This window comes from Buteo buteo, chromosome 16, assembly GCF_964188355.1.
Source record: "Buteo buteo chromosome 16, bButBut1.hap1.1, whole genome shotgun sequence".
Classification (NCBI taxonomy): domain Eukaryota; kingdom Metazoa; phylum Chordata; class Aves; order Accipitriformes; family Accipitridae; genus Buteo; species Buteo buteo.
Window position 1 is genome coordinate 25,561,831 of NC_134186.1, and position 18,262 is coordinate 25,580,092.

The 18,262-nt window shown below is 42.0% G+C and overlaps 2 protein-coding genes across 6 annotated transcripts in view; one reads left to right on the top strand and one right to left on the bottom strand.

Annotated features, from left to right (window-relative positions):
• GAS2 (growth arrest specific 2) overlaps window positions 1-18,262 on the bottom strand; it is a 167,558-nt gene that overhangs the window by 58,580 nt on the left and 90,716 nt on the right. For 4 of the 5 annotated variants that reach the window (XM_075047110.1, XM_075047113.1, XM_075047112.1 and 1 more), the window contains exon 8: window positions 11,789-13,149. The exons of the other annotated variant lie outside the window; for it this stretch is intronic. In XM_075047110.1, the coding sequence (XP_074903211.1) occupies window positions 12,931-13,149 (219 nt within the window). In that variant the 3' untranslated portion in view covers window positions 11,789-12,930. Of the gene's footprint in view, window positions 1-11,788; window positions 13,150-18,262 lie in introns of those variants that run through there. 5 annotated transcript variants of the gene reach the window in all.
• On the top strand, window positions 1,171-7,461 carry SVIP (small VCP interacting protein). The gene is made up of 4 exons (XM_075048220.1): window positions 1,171-1,428; window positions 2,434-2,484; window positions 5,001-5,114; window positions 5,932-7,461. Exons 1-4 carry the CDS (start codon window positions 1,228-1,230, stop codon window positions 5,944-5,946), a joined length of 381 nt encoding a protein of 126 aa, XP_074904321.1. The 5' UTR covers window positions 1,171-1,227; the 3' UTR covers window positions 5,947-7,461.

Below are 18,262 nucleotides of genomic sequence, written 5' to 3' on the forward strand. Positions count from 1 at the left end.
CGAGAATGTTGGTGCAAAACCATATACCTTGTTCAAAATCACAGAGGCAGGAAAGAAGCTGTGTAGATGTTGCATTGTTTATGAAGCATATACATTATACTCTTCATATAATCCTTGGGGACGGATGTATACGCTAACACTCAAATTCAGGAAATGTTGTTGAATAGGGTAATGCCGGAGTCTACTATAAATAGCTAGAAGAGAAGGTAGCAAAATTTTAAGACAAAGAAAGAGAAACAGCGGAGGAGCCAGAAAAGAGGAAAAGACTTTTGGTTTCCTCTGTTTAGTGATACCGAGTTTTCCAGTGAAGGACAGCAAGGAAAGGAAGTCTTGCACGGCAGTTCCTGCCAGTAAGCCACAGCAAACCACTTCAAAGAGGACGAATGACTGAATGCGAAATAAAGCATTAATCCGTCTAAAACCAGGAGCTTTCTAAGTGACACGAGCCTTTAAAAACATTAAAATAGGGAAAAAAAAGAAAAACCCCATTCACCTCAGGATGAACATAAATGATCAGCAAAGAAATGCGAGGAACCGCTTTCCTCGGCTGCGCATCCGAGCCAAAAAGGCCGAGGGCTGCTGGATGAGACACGTACAAGGAGTGGGCTGCGCGGGTCCACACTGTGTGTGTGTGTCCCCCTCCCCAATCCCACCGTTCCCCCCAAGGTGCCTTCACCGGCGTGATCGTGCCGTCGCCCCGGGGAAGGATGGCTGCAAGCGAAGGCCGACGCTTGGGACTTTGCCCGTCGGCAAGCCGGCACTAAGCTTTTCCGAAGAACCTTCGGGACCCCACCAGAAGGGTGGTAGAGCTTCGAAACGGGAGGGTGACACCCGGCCTGAGAGAGCCCCGCGGCGGGACCGGGGCACGGAGCTTACAGAAACGCTCAGGGTGTGTCATTTGAAATTAATTCAACGGGATCTCTGTGCGTTCAGATACAGCGATAGGCAGCGACAGCTTGAAAACGAGGCACAGATTCAGATTTGGGGGGTAATTTGGGCTCCCTGTGAGCGAGGAGCCAGCCTGGCTGTATCCCAAGAGCCGGGTGAGGGCTGATAGCGAGCTCTCTGGCCTGCAGCACCGGGGCAGCCGACTCCCCGGGGCGGTTCTGTGTGACAGCACTAATAAAAACACAGCCCCGTGCTTTTGGGGCTGAATTCCCAGCACCACCACATCCACCACCACCACCGCGGCCCTGAGGCGGCCATGCCCGCCCCGCCGCCGGCCCCATGACGGGGCGGGCCCTGCCGGAACGCGGCGCTCGGCGAGGGCCGCGGGCGGAGCCGCTGTCGCCGCCGCCGCCTCCTCCGCCCCAACCGCCGCCACCCCCTCACGGATCGCCGGCCCTGCCGGTGGTGGGGCCCGCCATGGGGCTGTGCCTGCCCTGCATGGGGGGTGCCGTCAAGGACGTGGTGGAAACGCCCGACCCGGTGAGTGCGGAGCCGGGGGGGGGGGGCTTCCCCTCCCTTCCTTCCTTCTCTCCCCCCCCCTTCTTTGGCTTTCCGCCCGGTTGTTTGTAAGCGGGCGGTGACGCCCAGAGGCACCGGGAACCGAGGGCGGGGGGGGGGGGGACGACGAGCCCGGGGAAGCAGCGGCCCTGCCCGCCGGGCCGGGGGAGCGGTGGCGGGAAGGGGCCGCCTTCCTCAAAATGGAGGCCGGGCCTCCCCGCGCTGCCGCCGGGGCTCCGCGGCAGGGCCCTCGGGGAAAGGCCTCATGGCCGCCGCAGTGCCCCGGGGGGGGGGAGCGATGTGCCCCCGGCAGCGGCCGTGCTTCTCCTCCGGGGCTCGGCCGCCTGGCCTGGGCAGGGGAGCTGCCGAGGTAGCCCGCAGCCTCCCTCCCTCGGTGCTTGGCCCACGTCTGGCTCCTGGGCGCTTGTGTGGGGAACCGGGGGTTTCACGCCACACTGGAGGCCAAGACGACCCTCATTTTAACCAGAAACGGGGAAAACCGTGCTCGTATCCCTAGTGCACAGCGATGCTCGCTCTCACCTTCCTAGGGTGACATTACTGCTGGGCGGGCAGGAGCCCACCTCCGTGCTCGGGTACCCCTCACCTCAGGGGGCTGAGGGGAGCGGGACAGGAGCCCCTCGGGCCTGGAAGAGCGAGCGTTCCCCTTTTCGGAGCCCAGAAGGACATTTCCCGCTCCGGTCTGAATTTTTCTGGAGCGAAGGCGTGATGCAGACAAGCTGAATACAGATTTCTGGTGGGATTGGACTGTAGATATGTCAGCAGCTGCTCTGCTAGCAGATTAGTGACTGAAAACACTTCGTTCTTGCAGGCTGGCGGTGGAGGGGAGGATGATGCTAATTGACTTAAGGTTGGCATTTCGTGGCAGTTTGCGTTACAGACTTGAGTCGTTTTTAAAAATCAAGACTTTCAAAAGAATGTGCAGACTGTATTGGAATAAAATTTCACTGTCTTTCACATTTTATTTAGGAAATAAAAAGAAGACAGCTAGCAGAAGCTGCTGAAAAGAGGCAGATGGAGGTAACGTCTGATAAAATACAATTTATTCAACATATATTTAGGTAACTGGTTAATGGGGAAAACGGCTAGGGCCCCTGGGGGAACACTGGATATCATGACAGATTGTGGGAATTGTCATTAAATATTTTCTTAGTATCATTAATGTTTTACTTTTATGTCATTTTTTCTATATATTTACAGTAGAGTAAATATACTCTACTGTATAGAGCTCGGTAGGCGCTCAAGGACCACTGCAAGATAACTGGTCTTGTTTGGATGGGAGAAGTTTTGCAGTAGTTAAAAAACAGCCTAAGAATTGGAAGAGCAAGTTCGACATTATTTTTTTTTCTCCTCATTATAAGGCTTGAAAACAAGAGATTGAGAAGTATTTCAAACCAGAGTTGTCAAACAATTGTGGCAGCAATTTCAAGTGGTACTGCACTTGTACTTGTCTTACAAATACACAGGTCATGGGGACTTGCAAGTTCAGTTTATCAACGTGGCAACAATTGAGCACGTTTGAAACCTCAGCTCAAATTCCAGCAAAGAAGTATTAATTTACTCTATCTTTTTAAAGTTGCTAAGCTTTAACTTCTGCAATACCCTTAAAGTTTGAAGAGGTAGGATACAAGTGTTCTAGCACGATGTAAAACTAGCTGGCCTATTTCTTCCTTTCCATACCTCTCAAAAAAGCTTATAACATACACCATACTAAATCTACCAAGTGTATCTTAGAGACCACAGCTGAACTATGAAGAGAAAGGAATGTATTGTTTGTATGAGTGTGTTAGTGACATTACATACTGAATTAAAAGTCAACCATTATTGATGGGGACCACATTGACCTGGTTTTAAGGGAGTTTGGTGAATAACTGGAGCAACAGCTGAGTGATGCTTCAGAGTCCTTCTTTAAAAACTCTTGATTTTGTGTCAGACTACATACTAAAAGCAATCTACGCATAATCTTAAATTGCAAAGGTTATTTTCGTCATAACTGTAGGAAGTACACTTTTGAGAAGCACGTGAAAGGGGAACATCCCCATCTAGCTCTTAAATTGCTAAAAAGCTTTTCTGGGAGGAAGGAGAAAAGAAGCGACTTGAGTTATGGATGGCTTTGAAGTTCTATGGTAGCCCTTAAGCTGCTAAATGGAACTGTCACTCTGTTACTTTTTGTTTTCTTAAAAGACAAAGAGATAAAACATCTACCAGGATTTTTCAGGACTACCTTTGAAAGCATTTCAGCCCCTGAATGTCAGGTAACGGAGGTGTCCTGCAAGCAGCCTAATTCAGTTTCCCCCCTCATGAGGGACAAGGGAATAGATCAGATGTCCTTCTCTGCTTAGCGGTTTCCTGTACATGCTTCTTAACTGCTCGATATTCAGCCTGAAGTCATGTGAGGTGTTCTTCCTTTAGGGGTGCTGTAGAGACAGTCTGGGTACCTAACTCACTTGGAAGGCCAGGTGCCTAAAAGCTGGACGTCACAGGGGCTCAGTACGTTAGTATTTGTTGGTAAGATTTGCCTTAGTAGCCCATTGTGAATTGTGCTTGTCATCAGGGCCTTGAATTTCAGGTGAGAGCATTGCTGTTTTCCCTTGGTAGATTTTAACGTCTTTTGTGTAGCTTATGATGTAGTATCATAACCCTAAACTTAGCTAAGAATCAGTTTTTAAAACATTTTCTTTCTGGGTTTACAGTGTTAACTGTTTGTCTGTAGTTCTGATACTCCTGCCATCTAGTCTAGTTCCTCATTAGACCATCATCACCAGGCTGTGCAGCAGACAGTTGACAACAAGTTTCTCATCTGTGTACTCCTGCTATCCACACATCCTATGAAGTTTGAAGGGTAGGCTATCACACAGGTTATTTCTCACAGATCACAATTTAGAAGTTGCATTTCCTACAGCCTGGGCTAGCACTACTAACACAACCTTTTTTCTCCTCTGCATGTAAAGTTCCCATCAATTTCTGTAGTAGCTATACAGAGCTTGTGACTTTCTCTGTCCGCTTACCGAGTGTTAGAACAGAAGCTGTCATTATGATTTCCATCATCTGTGTCCTATCTCTAGGTAGCCTTCTGATAAAAAGACATAGAAGTGAACTGATAACGAAACAGGTGAAGTTCTTGGAAGTTTTGTCTGCCCAAGTCATCTCTTCCCAGCTAATTCTGTTTGTCAGGGCAAGAATAGGCCCTGATGCTGGAAAAGAACCATAGATTGAAAAATTGTGGGACTTTTGGGAAGGGAGGTTCTGGTTCTGCATCTTAGGATGCAAAGGAGGTACATGTAATTGCATTAGGTGCGTTCACCTGGATGTAATAACGATACAAAGCAAAAACACCCTCACATACCTATGGGACCAAGAGCTGACAGCACAAAGAAGTATCCTGAAAGGTCTGTGTTTATGTAATAATAGCATTACTTAACGCTTCAGTCTTTTCACGCAAACCAGAGTTCACAAAATGGTGTTGACAAGAGTTGCAGTTCAGTTTCTATCCAGAAAAATAGCTACTGGTCTTACCCAAATGTGTTTTCTCCCAGGCTTCCTCTCGAGGTATTAAGAACGCTTACTCTGTAGAGCAAAAGAAAAAGAAACAGGAAGAAATAGAGAAAAGAATTGCAGCTTCAGGTTCCGGAGGAGGAGGAGGACTGAGGGTAAGTTTAAAAAAGAAACAACATGATGCCACTGTCCGTATATGCACTGAGAAAATCCTGTTTCGTTGCCTACAAGATTCAATAACTTGCGGAAGAACCAAGAGGAAGGGAAAAGGAATAGAAATGGAAGCATGCTGTCATTATCACGCAGTGTTCTCTATGAGATGTCATTTCTGGGACACAAAGACAGCAAGGATGGCAGAGAGCTTGTTTCCCGCCTGCTCTTCTTCCCCAGTTTCTGCACCTATGATGCATCAGTTTGACAGTACTCTCAGCACTGGGGACCTCTTCACTGAGTTGATCTGAACCCAGTGTCCGTTTTCAGTACTGGTTGCGATTATCTCTCTTCCCTCAGAGCTTATAGGAAATGCTTAAACTAAGTAGGGTAATGGCTTTGGGTTTCAGGTTATCTCTCTCTCTCTTTACAAAACAAATACATGGTGTTGGCACAGATACTGATGAACTTTACTGCTACTACTTTCCTAATGCAAACCTTGTCTCAGAAGGCCAGGCAGAGATTTGATTAAGAATTAGAATCTTTCCAAGGCAATAGACGCATCTGGCTGTCAAAACACAAGCTTCATAAGCCTTCATCTCTTACCTGCATTGCCGTATATGACTCCGGGGGCAGGAGTCTGTATAAGCTGCCACTGGTGGGCTGAATTTGTTGGACATAAAAGGTATTAGAATGGGGAATTTACTGTCTTCAGACAGCCTTGTGGTGTTTGGTTTTTTTTGTTTGTTTGTTTGGGTTTTTTCCTTTCTTTCCCCTATCTTCATACAAACCTGCAGTGTGTTTTGTTGTTTTTGTCTTTAGTGGCAGGTTGGATAAAGAAGTATGAATTCTGAAGAGACGATGATTGATGTTTACTGCCAATAACTTGCCAGTTTCTGCAGTTGAGTGGCACTTACTCATCATGTGGCTTTTGCTGTTTGCATATGAAGACTCAGCAGTACTTTGCCATCGTGAGAGAAGAGATGTGGAAACGTACACTAAGAAACTTAAGAACTAACTCTGAACACTAAGTTTTGGCCAATTTTTTTGTTTGTTTTATGTGCATGTTTTATCGCTTCCCTGTCAAGGGAGTGAGATGGGTTTTCTCACATGGAAGTGACCTCCTTACACGTAGTCAGTCAGTATGCGTATGCTGTCTGGTCAGTTGGTGTATGTATGTCTGCGTATGACTGGCTTAGGCACAGCTCAGGTGCCCATGTCTTGGTTTTGACGCTTAATTCAAGCTCTACAATTAAACTTTTCTCTAAGTCCTCATGTAGAAAGTTGTTCATAAATATATATATATTTGAATATGTGTGTGACAGCATTTCTCTTCGGTTTCCTAATGACTTTTGAACTGCTTTGGGATTTAGTGCCTTTTTCAAAAAAGAAAGCAGATTCACAGCGGGTCCTTAGAAATCGAAGCATTTTGTCACACTAGGTAAAAAAATAGAGACCTTTATAAACCCTGTATACTTATAGCAAGAAAGCTGTTTTATTATGAGTCTAATAATTGTTCTCATTTTCTGATGTGGATTTCTTTTGAGTCTGTAAGTATTTATAATGAATACCGGAAGGTAAACATTAAATTAAAGATACTGTTATTAGTTGTTCTCCTTTATTACCACAAGAGGGCAATGCTGCACTTCTCAGGATTTTAAAAAACAAAAAGTGAAAGACTATGTCACCTCTTGGGTGGTTCATTTCCTAAAGTTTCTGTACTGTCTAGGTGGGTTTGTTACAGCGCAGTAACATTTGCTAAATGCCCAAAGCTCTGTCGCTTTTATTCTGTATTCAGCAATGTCTCTAATCCCTTTCCCAAATGTGGAGCTGCCTTTGATTATTTAGAGCTATCTAAACCATGGTGTTACAACTAGATTCTCAAACTGGTGGCCTTGAGCCACTGCTTTGATAGAGGAGGGAAGTTCGTTGCAGCATGATCAACACTAAGAATCTAGCTCTTATTTTCCCCCCCTGAGAGCACTATGCATGGCTTCAGAATCTTACTGGCCCCGTTTCTGACCTAGTTTAGGCTATAGAGGCTTTTTTTTTTTTCCTTGAACTAAATATTTCTTCTTTTACCTCCCCCCATAGCGTCTCATGCTGTCTTAGGAGCGCAGTCCTGACACAGTGTTTCCTGGCTTAGCCTTCAGAATTGAGTTGAAAAGGGAGACTTTTCAATATTAATATAATGGTGTTTAGGCTAAAAAGCTGTGTCCTTGACAGATGAATACCTTCAGTTTCCTTTGATTGCTGGCAGTTGCTCTCTTTGGTATATTAACTGGTCATAGTGAATTTTTTTTAAGTCTAATGAAAGCGCATTGAGTTATAATAAAATATACTAAACATTAATTTGAAATGTGAACTTCAATCTAACACCTGTCACAGCAGGTGCCCTACAAAGGCACTTAAGCAGCACTTAATGCTTAGTTGGTCACTTGGGATATTTCAAACTTAATGTATTCTTCTGTTCATTCTCCATCACACTGCTCCCCCAAAACCATAAGGGGAGGAAATAACCATCAGTCTCTCTTCATCCAAGCCCCAACTGTATGAAAGAGCTAGCACACCGAGCAGACACGAGTCTGTGCTTGGATTAATATCATGAAAACTTTCATTTGAAACCATTGAAATAACCCAGTGAAACAAGTCACAGTTCCTGGGTCACCTGCTGATCCTTCAATGCTGTCAAAATTGGAGGAGTTTCCAGTGTAGAATCAGTCACACTGCTGTGCTGCCCATCCTTGCTAGGCAGCCCAAGGCAGGCCTGTTGGGTTCTGCTCCAGGTGCTGTCACCAGTAAAGGTGCTTTGCCTTTGAGGAAGAGATTACCACCCTCTCTGAACACCCACGCTGCTCGTCATCCAGCTCTTAGGTCTGCAAAAACAGTTGGCGTGCTCGCGGCTGTCTGCCTGGCAGCTTCTCTGGGAGGTGGGAGTAAAGGTCTGAACCACCTCAGATCAAGGGGACACTGTACTTAATGCAGAGTTACTGTAGAAGAAAACACTGCTCCTCTCTCCATCCTTTACGTAAAAAACAGATACATCTTGTGCTTCTTAGGAGTCCTTGTTTTGCATGTCAGATTCATTCTTACAGCTAAGAAACATTGCAGAGGATTTGGGAGTGTGTAGTTCTGTATTACAAATCGCTGACTGGTAAAGCTATTTTCAAAGAGGTTTTTATACCATATCCCTCTCACTGTTCAGATGGCCATTCTGAACTGAATTTGGGCAGTTACTTGGGTAAATAAAAACACCTCTTGTTGGTTTAAGTTTTTCGGTAACATTAAATGCAGTTGAGAATGAAAGCAGAAAATACTGCAGTTCAGTAGTGTACAACTAATCGCTACCTGAAGCGTACCATTGAGCGGTAACGTTGAGAGCTAGGTAAAGCTGCTCTGCCCTTTTAGAAACAGACACCTCCCCTCTCTTATCACTTAGTGATAAGCTAAGCTGCAATAAGTAAATATGAAACACTATAGGAATTTTGTCCTTATTTCCCCCAATCCTAGACATTTATTTCACCTTGGAGGCTGTTAAAATGCATCCTTTCATGTGGCTTATCCAGGCAGTTGATATTTTGTTTGCTTTACAGCAGTATATATCTTTTTCCCCTCCACCTTCTGAAAGCATTTTCTTGCAGATCACTTGAAAAAACTCCTGGCAGTCAAAGACCAGCGCTCGTAAGCTGAAATGAAGGGGCTGACTCTCGGTGACTGCGATGGCATAATCGCTGTTGCGGTAACAGAAAATGAAACCATCTGCTCCTGCGTATTGTTAAACTACACAGATTGTGCCAGGGAGCGAGTGTTCGGGACAGAGCTCCTTGAGGTTTGGGAGGGCACAGAAGCCGCGTCTCCGCAAGGCTGGGTAGCGCCGCTGTGGGCCCTTAGGAAAACAGATGACTTCAGCACGTGGATTTGGCACGGTGACAGACGGAATCACTGGGACACAGCTCATCAGCCACAAGCGGTGCCAGCGGTTGGACTGGGATGGAAAAACCTCTCCAGCCCCATAAAGGTTCGCACGATCCCACGTGCCTGTTTCACCTTACTGTAGATTCCTAACATACCACAGGCTAAGAAACTAGGAGACACAGAGCAAAGAAAAAGCACTCTGCCTCCTGCCCTGTCAGGTACTGCGTGTCAGCAGGCAAGGCAGTACAACACATGAGCCCAAAAAGAACCAAACCCTTGTAAGCATCTCTAGCAGATGCTTCTGTAACGCTGTGGTGCGGCAAACAGCTCATCTCCCTGACCTAAAACGAACACATATAATGAATTCAGTGTTGGGTCTTAAGTTATAAGAAACTTGCTATACATTCCCCGACACATATATTGATACCTCCCTGTTTCGCTCATCCCCACCAACAGCCCTTGAACTAGCTTCCATAGGATTTTACATATCATCTCCATATTGCTGTTGGAAAAAAAGGTGGTAATGGAAGGGAAGGAGTGCTCATCGCTAATAAAGATGAGGAAAAAAACCCCTATCCTCAATCATTTATGTAAATAATCCTGCTTGGAAGAAAACCTCCAGGTAATATATGAACCACAAGGTGACAGAAGGTACCTCCCATAACGAGCAATAACAGATGTCACATTTCTAAACTAATTCTGAATTGCTTCCAACGTGGTGATGCTTATTTGACATTGGTAATAATAATAGTTTTTTTAAGGAATCTAACATCTTTAGCACAGTCACTTCTTCACAGCCAGCAGGAGCTCCCACGAGGTTTGTTCTATGACCCAACAAGGACTTTGAGCCTCCTCAACACTCACATTCAGCTGAGTTGTACAGTGACAGAGTAAGCTAAAATCACTACACGGCACGCTTCCTTGCGATCATCTTCCATGGCTAGTTCGACATTTCCACATCTCATCACCTGCCCTTTTAACAAGAAACCACTCCATCTCAGCAGACCCTCCCTCGCTTGGGGGGACAAGAGAAGAGCTGCAGGTCTTCCCTCTTGGTACTCTACAACTTCTTGGTTCAGCCCTCTAGAAATCTACACTAGATACCTTAATACCATGGATTTTAGTATAGAAACTTCAAGTATCATCCACTATAGCTAGCTGGTCAAACAACAGGGTTTTTTCTCCCCAAATACTTTTGACATGAAGCCTGTTCTGCCCCCATCACTGCAACAAAGGCCATACCTCTTTGAGCAAGATTTTGCTGCTCAGCTTTAGCTTTGTAAATTGAGGCTCCTAACAAATTCCCCGACTCCTGCATTGCTATAGGAGCCAGTATATGAAGAAAATACCATTTATCAGAGCAGCAACACTTACCTTCTGAAGAACATATGCCCAACCTCTTCCTCCAGAGCTAACTAGCTTACTGCACCCTTTTTTTTTTTTCTCCACTTTATTGATGCTCCTGCTTTAATTTCCTCCTCTGCTATCCACACCCACACCAGGTGCATTAAATGCACCAAGTCCCACCTGCAAGCTTTTTACACAGATTAGGTGGTAGAGGCAAGACTTTAACAAGTCCCTTATAGGTTTCCCATTTTGGAATAGGCCAAGTTGAAGTTTTAAGTCAGGAAATGTTTTAATGTGATTTTTTTTTTTTAATATGTTTTGAGTATCCTGAATCAAAAAATACTATTTTGATACCTACAGTCCAAGCACATAAAGCAGTTCATGTTTAATTTAAAATTTTGCTTTGGATTTACCAGGGTTGGTTGTTGAAGTTTAATGTTAAAATAAACCCAAGAATACTTTTTTTATAATCGTCTGCTCGTGATTTATTAACATGTAAACACTGTCAAATATTTTAAAGAAAAAACATAATAGTAATGCACACTTAATCTTGGATGATGGAAATACAACTATTTATGTTTTAAAGAGTAACCATTACTTCAAAATAAACATCTGACACTTTCACAAGTAATTTTTTTTTTCTTCTTTTTTCATTTGAAAACAGATCTCTTGGTGCACATATTAAGATCATGATTTTTTTCAGCTGTGCTGCATTTTTTTAAAATAATGTTGCTCAAGGTCTGTTCTCGGCTCCCATAAGGGCTACGAACATTGCTTCTATGAGAATTGGGTCTTCCAATGGCTTTTCAAAGGATTTACTGCTTGAGTATGCATTTAATCGTCCTAGAAAATGTCTCAAAATAAGAATAAAAGGCTGCAATTTTTCTTTCTAAAACCATGTCTGGAATTATGGACTGCTACTTAGTATGGTGCACCAAGCAATTGTGAAACTGTATTTAGCAGATATTTTTAGACGGTGAGGTAGAATGGTTCCATGGAAGTGAGATAAAACATGCTGATTTTAGTAAGGCATGGAACATGAAAGAAGAAGGTCTTGATCCTGCCTAGCCAGTAGATACTTTGCTGTTAATTTTAAAGACCACAGGGACAGATCATAAGGAAGGATATGTTTTAAAATTAAACTTCAATAAAGACAGAAAAATACCAGCTGGTACTTAAAAAAGTATTTCAAGAATGCTTTCAATTTTTTTTTCCCTGCAAAGGAAAATTAATTTTCAATAAAATCTGGATATTTCTGTGCTATCTGTAGTAAGTGAATCCTTGTCTCGTTCACTGTGTACCTCATTATTAGGTTAGCAGGCGGTATTGTATATTGTAGGCATCCAGTCAGTAGCAGCGAAGTTTGGGAACACAGATTACAAATAATAAATAAGACTTTCAAAATGTATCAGTATTTTAAAAAATTTTATTTCATTTGTAATGAAACAACTGAGTTCTGCTCAAATTTATACAGTCAGTGAAATAATCCTATAAAATGATTTTTCTAGGACGTTACAAGGCACATAAATTACCAAATATAAACATAGAAAAGTAGCCAAAATAATGAACTAAGCCCCCATATGCCTTTAGCTATTTTAGAGGTGTGTGAATGATTTACAAGAATGTGAATCACTCCACTGACAGGGTAATGAATATTTCACATTTGGCATGACCAACAAAATTAAAAATAAGGGGAAGGAAAAGCTCAGATTCAAGAAGAGCGTAGTGTTTTGTGACTCAGGAGGGACTAGCATCTTCTGAAGCTCGTCGAGTCCAAGGGCTGTGCATCTTTTCCTGCTTCCCTTCGTGGGTTGCAGTACCTCACCCTCCCAGTACATCTGTATTGTCTGACAGAGGAAGGGGCAACCTCTCAACTTCCCCATGCTTCTATATTGGGCAACTTTGTAAAAAACAGGAAGGACCTACGTACAGATCTAGCACTGAGCATTGTCTTTAGCTTTAAAGAGTAGAAGGTGTGGGGTTTTTTCCTCGGGCTTTTTTTTTTTTTTTTAAAGTAATCAGTTTGAGAAGTCGTCTGGCATGCAGTAAGTCTTTATATTCTACTGGTTAAGAAAATCTTGCAACCCATAAAAATAGTCAATTTTTATTTCATTTCAAAAGGCATTACCAAATAATTTCCACAAATATTCATTTTCCACCTGCATATATATTTTTCAGCTAGCCTAACAGTCAAGGATTCAATGTAATAAGATTTGCATACAAATATATTGTATTGTGTATTTTCTTCCATTAACAGGATCCACTCCTTTATGTAACTCTAAGTATACATTCACATATTAAAGAGTAATAATTTGGCTAAAAATATATGTCTATTTCTTATCTGATTGTAGTAATTAGCCTATCAAGGGTAATTTGCTATAAAAGATACAGTACTAGAAATAAATAGTTCTACAGTTCAAAGATTTTCAAAATGGGTTGCCATTTCCAGTCTGTCTTAAATTTTCCAAAGTCCTTTTAAAGCATAAACTAAATTTACTACACTTGAGAAAATAATTTGGACCTACGTACATAGAATCCCAATCACATGAGAAGCTTATTTCACTTAATCTCCTTCTTGGTTTTGTAATGGGCAGAAACAACCAGATAATTGTCTGGATTCATGTCCCTGAGGGTTGGAGACTTGCTCTGGATTGGAGAAGTTTTCCCATCCACTCGGGAGATCTGCAACATTCGGCATGGGTCATGCTTCAGTAAGTAACCTGCAAAAGTCTCCCATCCTCCTCCAACACGAACCATCACATGTTTGTTGTGCAGCATCTGAAATTACATAGACGGGAAAAAAACCCCAAAACCTCTTGAGAGGGAACCATCATTCACTGGGAAATCACGTTTTTTCTACTGGAAAAAGCTGTGCTGACTTTAATTGAAAGTCACAGATGTATGTTAGTAGTCTGCTTTATAATAGAAGGAAAGGAAAAGAAATAGAATGTTTTTTATTTGAATGTAATAAGTAAATTAAAAAGGTAAGAAAAATGAGATCATATTTAAAACTAATATTTTATGTAAACAATGCTACATGTTTTTCTAGTCCTGTAGCACCGAGTGATCCTGTTCTTCATGTTTTTAGTATAAACACGTTAGGGAATGCAAATATTTTTCAGATTAATTTTTTGAAAATATGTTAGTAAAGACACCATTTTATATGTCTGGAAACTGGCTTTTCTTGATAGGCTAGGGATCTATATAAAAGGAGTAGTGAAGGGCAAACAACCAAAACCATCTCCTCTATCTCTCAAAATATCAAAGAAGTTATTTAAGAAAATGAAGTACCCTTTAGTTTAACAATGTAGTATTGCTGATATACATTTTAACTACAATAGTCCAATGTTGCAATTAAATTAGTCTAATGAGGGACATCAGAAATAATGTATATCTGGAACTGTTTGGAGATACCTGAATTTATGCTGAGTTGGGAAAGAAAATACAAGAAAAGTCCCCAGGCTCTTACTAGCAGGAGAGCTCAGTACTGCTTACGCTTGCTGCCTTTATTCCAGGAACACTGGGGCTTGACCTACAAAGGAATTTCAGGTTGAGAGGGATATCTAACTGCCAAATTAGGTACCTCTCTCTGATGTGTATCCTCCAGATCCACGCTCATTTTCTGCCTACACTCAAATAAGATTTTTCACCAAGCACCAATGCAACTTCTCCCACGTCTGCACCCGTGACTTCAGTTGGCACTTTCACTAATTTCTCTCCTCTAGTTCTCCATGCAGAACAGTCAAATAAATGCCAGCGAGGGATCATAAAGCAGCATATTCTATAGAAGCCACATCATAAATCATGCACTGAAAAATACTTTGATTAGTACATCTCATGAACTGCTAAACATCATTTAGCTGTAGTGCCAGAAATTAAAAATTGGCCCTGTAAAAGCCATGCTAGAAGCTGTTTAATGTAGTCTGGGTAACGACATTTGGATTTATGGCTGTGATGAGTATATGGGCTCTTCTACACGTCCAAAACTCCCTCGAGGGCTCACAGTATTTGCCGTTGAGACTTAAGTGGCACATAAGCCTTTCATAAGAGCACAATTCAGATCAGTACACATAGCATAGGCAACAAAACAAGAAAAATTCTCAAACAATATCACAGGTAATAAAAGGCAAAAATGTAACTCTTAAACCCCCCCCCCCCCCCAACAAACACCCCACCTCAGACTGAAAATATGTTGTTTCATTTCTGTTACATGAGGAGACAGATTCACTTGGAGTGAAGAGAGCATGGAAAGCTGTACAACTTTCTAAAGTTTGAAAATCAGAGTAAGTTTATAAGGAATCAAACTCATCATCTGAATAAGCAGCTGCAAATGAAATCTTGTTTGAAAGTTTTCATTTAAAACTTTTGAATGCAAGGCAATTCTTGTTTCTGCATTTTGGTTTTTCTGCGAAACACAGTGGGAAGTCAATTCAGCTTTACAGATACTGAAAAATAAAGTTACTTCTGATCCATCCCAATGAGAGCACACTCAAGTACTCAGTTTAATTAACACCTCAGCTACTGAGACTGTCTGTGCTGTTGCTCTGGGTTGTAGGAGCGTTAGCCTCTGTAATAGCTATACATGAGTGAGGTTTTTCTCTAGATTTACATGGATATGCAAGTAGAAGCAGAGTCACATCTTCACCAATCACGCTTTTTCATCTCAAGCTTTGTATTTTAGTTTCAAGACTTCATTTTGAACTGACAATGCTACGATTAGCCTTCAGCAGTACGAGATTTGAATCATATCTTTAGTCTGGACAATATATCATGAATGAAGCAAATGGTTTTTACATCAAGTTTGAAAATTGCAATTCAAATGGTGACACAGCCTTGAGACAACAGTCTACAGAATTTTATTTAGCAACTTTCTCCTCTTTGAATGCCTAAAAAAGCATTTGAGAAATGCCCCCAAAACTTTTCGTGTTAAAACATGTGAAGCCCAACTTTGGTCCACTACAACACGTGATGGTGCCGTGGGAGGGAGTTAACTGTTGCTGAATTTCAGCTTCCACGTACTGTCACAGGGGGGTTCATGTTCCAAGAGCACTTTGTATCTGGACTTTTGATTAAGACTTAGGAATGGAAAGTTAGCAAAAAGTATGTTTGGTTCAATTTCCCTTAGGGACTACTGTGCAGACAAATAAAAACTACTGCTGGTACGTTATTTCCTGATTCTCAGGTTAAATGTACATCTTCTGTCTTTCCCCTCTTTTCTCTTTGTATTATTATACTATTCTGAAATTCATTGAATGCTTGCTTTCTATAGAGACTAGGTTTTCCTACATCCTAAATATAGTCATGGTTCATGCTGTGCTGTGCCACAAAAGGACCATTTTACTCCTATGGCCATATTTTGAAGTCAGTAACCCCAGCACAAATCCAGAATAATTCTGCTAGCTTCAGAATTGCTCCAGGTTCACAGAATTATAAAGGATTTCTCACCAAGAAAAAAAAAAAGAATAAAATAACTTGCTCTACTTTCTAACTGAAAAAGCAGTTTCCTCCTCAACGTACTTCAGCTGGAGATAAAACTGTTGAGATTTTATGATCCACCCAATTCAGCTTTTCATTGCATGAGATGTCTGAGAAAGAAAAAGTTGGATTCTACAATAATGATGTTATTAGTCAGTTATCAGTGTAAATAAATTCATGACACGTGTCTATTTTCACACCACCATTCAGCCAACTGAAACTGAGAAAACCCTTTCTGTAAAATAAAATCCAACATATGTTTACGATTGCCATAAATCTTTGTTATTTCAGTTGCGTCTGAAGCAGGGCTGTCACTAAAGCTGTTCTCTCTAGAATCTGTGTTTAAGTTGAATCTATGGTGAAGCAAACATATGAGAAACCAGATAACCAAACAATAGCATCGCAGAGGGAGAAACTATAGATTGTTTTGGTATGCGTTAAGGGTGTATGAAGAGATAACATGAAAAATAGTCAATAAAAGTTAGGTAAACGAAGTTGTCATTGCATAGGACTTTGGCATCAAAGTGAAACAGTCTAAATGGCTCCGGTTTTCACATAAATAAGTTTAGAGAGCTTTATGGCTTATTAAAGAGATATTAGGCTGTATGTAAAGATATTAAGCTCATGTAAATGAGCATAGTTTTACTGGCTTGAAAAAAATTTATTCGGTTTTATAGGAACTGAAAATCTGGCCCAATACTGTTATTGTTCAGATTATATTATAACTTTCTTAAAGAATATTTCAGGGAAGGAGGGGAAGCAGGAGGAGGAATTACACACTATGGATCTGATCCAAGTACTGCAAAAGCCAATGGAAAGAATCCTACGGACTCGAAAGGAACTTGGGCTGGGCTCTGGAAGCCAAACACAGCAACCTAAAGCAAATCATAGCCTGGAGTTAGTTGGTGTGATTTTAGGCCAACTTCAGAAACAATGTAGGCTACATACTGAGAGAATATTGACTATAAAATCCAAAGGTGTTTGGCAAAATAACGCAGTGCATCACACCAGTGGCTGTGCGAAGAAAGTTTTGCACTCTGAAAGTGAAATGTTAATGAGATGGGGAAAGAGAAGAACTGAATACATTTCAATTAATTTTTACTGAATATAAGCTGCTTCGACTCATTGTCATCAGTAGATATAACCCTTGTTCTCATATCTTAGCGTTTAGGGGACCTTCTTTGAGACATGTGCAGAACTACATCATGAAATGGGCTTCTAGAGCAATGTATTTTCACACTGACCCCAGAGACATTGCAAGCCAACACAAATGAAATCCCAGTGTTGTTAAGACTTATCCACATCACTTTGTCAGACCACTACCCATAGCAAGTTGGAAGGCTTCGATGCCCGAGGTGAGTACGCACACACACACGGTACGCTCAGACACGGCACCTCTACTTTATGATTTTGCTGCAACCCCAGCTGATGCTATTTAGGAATCATTTTGCTCCAGCTTCTCTGTACCATTTATGTTGATGATCTACCCTTCCGTCTATGTAAAAAAAAAAAAAAAAGTCTTTCTCAAATCTCAGCATTATTTACTAAATATTCTTAGCAAAAAAAAAACAACGGTGGAGCAGGGTACGAAACTCGTACCAAGAATGAGACCCAGCAAATCTCTGGGCCTGTATCTAGCATATGGTATTGTCAAGTAATGACAAATTATTCCATAGACCATAGCTCATGGGGACATTTTCATGGAGTAGGACATCTCTTCCATACAAGACACTGGTTTCCCTCAGCATCTTCCTAGTTGTGACCTGAAGAACTGATGTTAAGAGAGAACTTGCAGCCTGTGGCTGCATGGGTGGCTGACAGAAGGTGAAGTCTTCCTGGAATTTGGTGCGCATATCTATACGGAAAAAAAAAATATTATCTGGGGACTTGAGACACTATTGCTTCAGAGAACAAGGCTTCTGTCATCAAATGTCAAAATTTTATTCCTTTTCCTGGCAAAAAGTTTTAATGGTAAAGCTCTAAAGCCAGCAAAATCAGTTCTCAAAATCCCCAGCAATTCCAATGCTTAGCAGTTACCTAGGTCCTCTTGAAGGTGGCCACTGAAAATTCTCACATCTACCATTTAATGTAGAGCCAGGGCTAGCCTGGTGGGGCCCTGAGAAACATGGTGAAAGACTGGCAATGTGCAGAGAAGCCTGTCTAGCTGTATGCCTTCACAGAAGCTCCGACAACATTAGTTCAACCTGACAGTCACCAAAACATACAAAAGTTCACGTTAACAGGTAATGCTAATACTCCATTCATACAGGTCATGACTTGGGGCTGGCCAAGAGGAGGATACCGAGGAGAGCTGAATGGGCCCTGACAATTGGTCTGAAAATGGGTTTGATAAAAAAAGAAATTGAGGGAAACTACGCAGATGTGCAACACGTGCTGAGAGTGGCTGGCCTCTGAT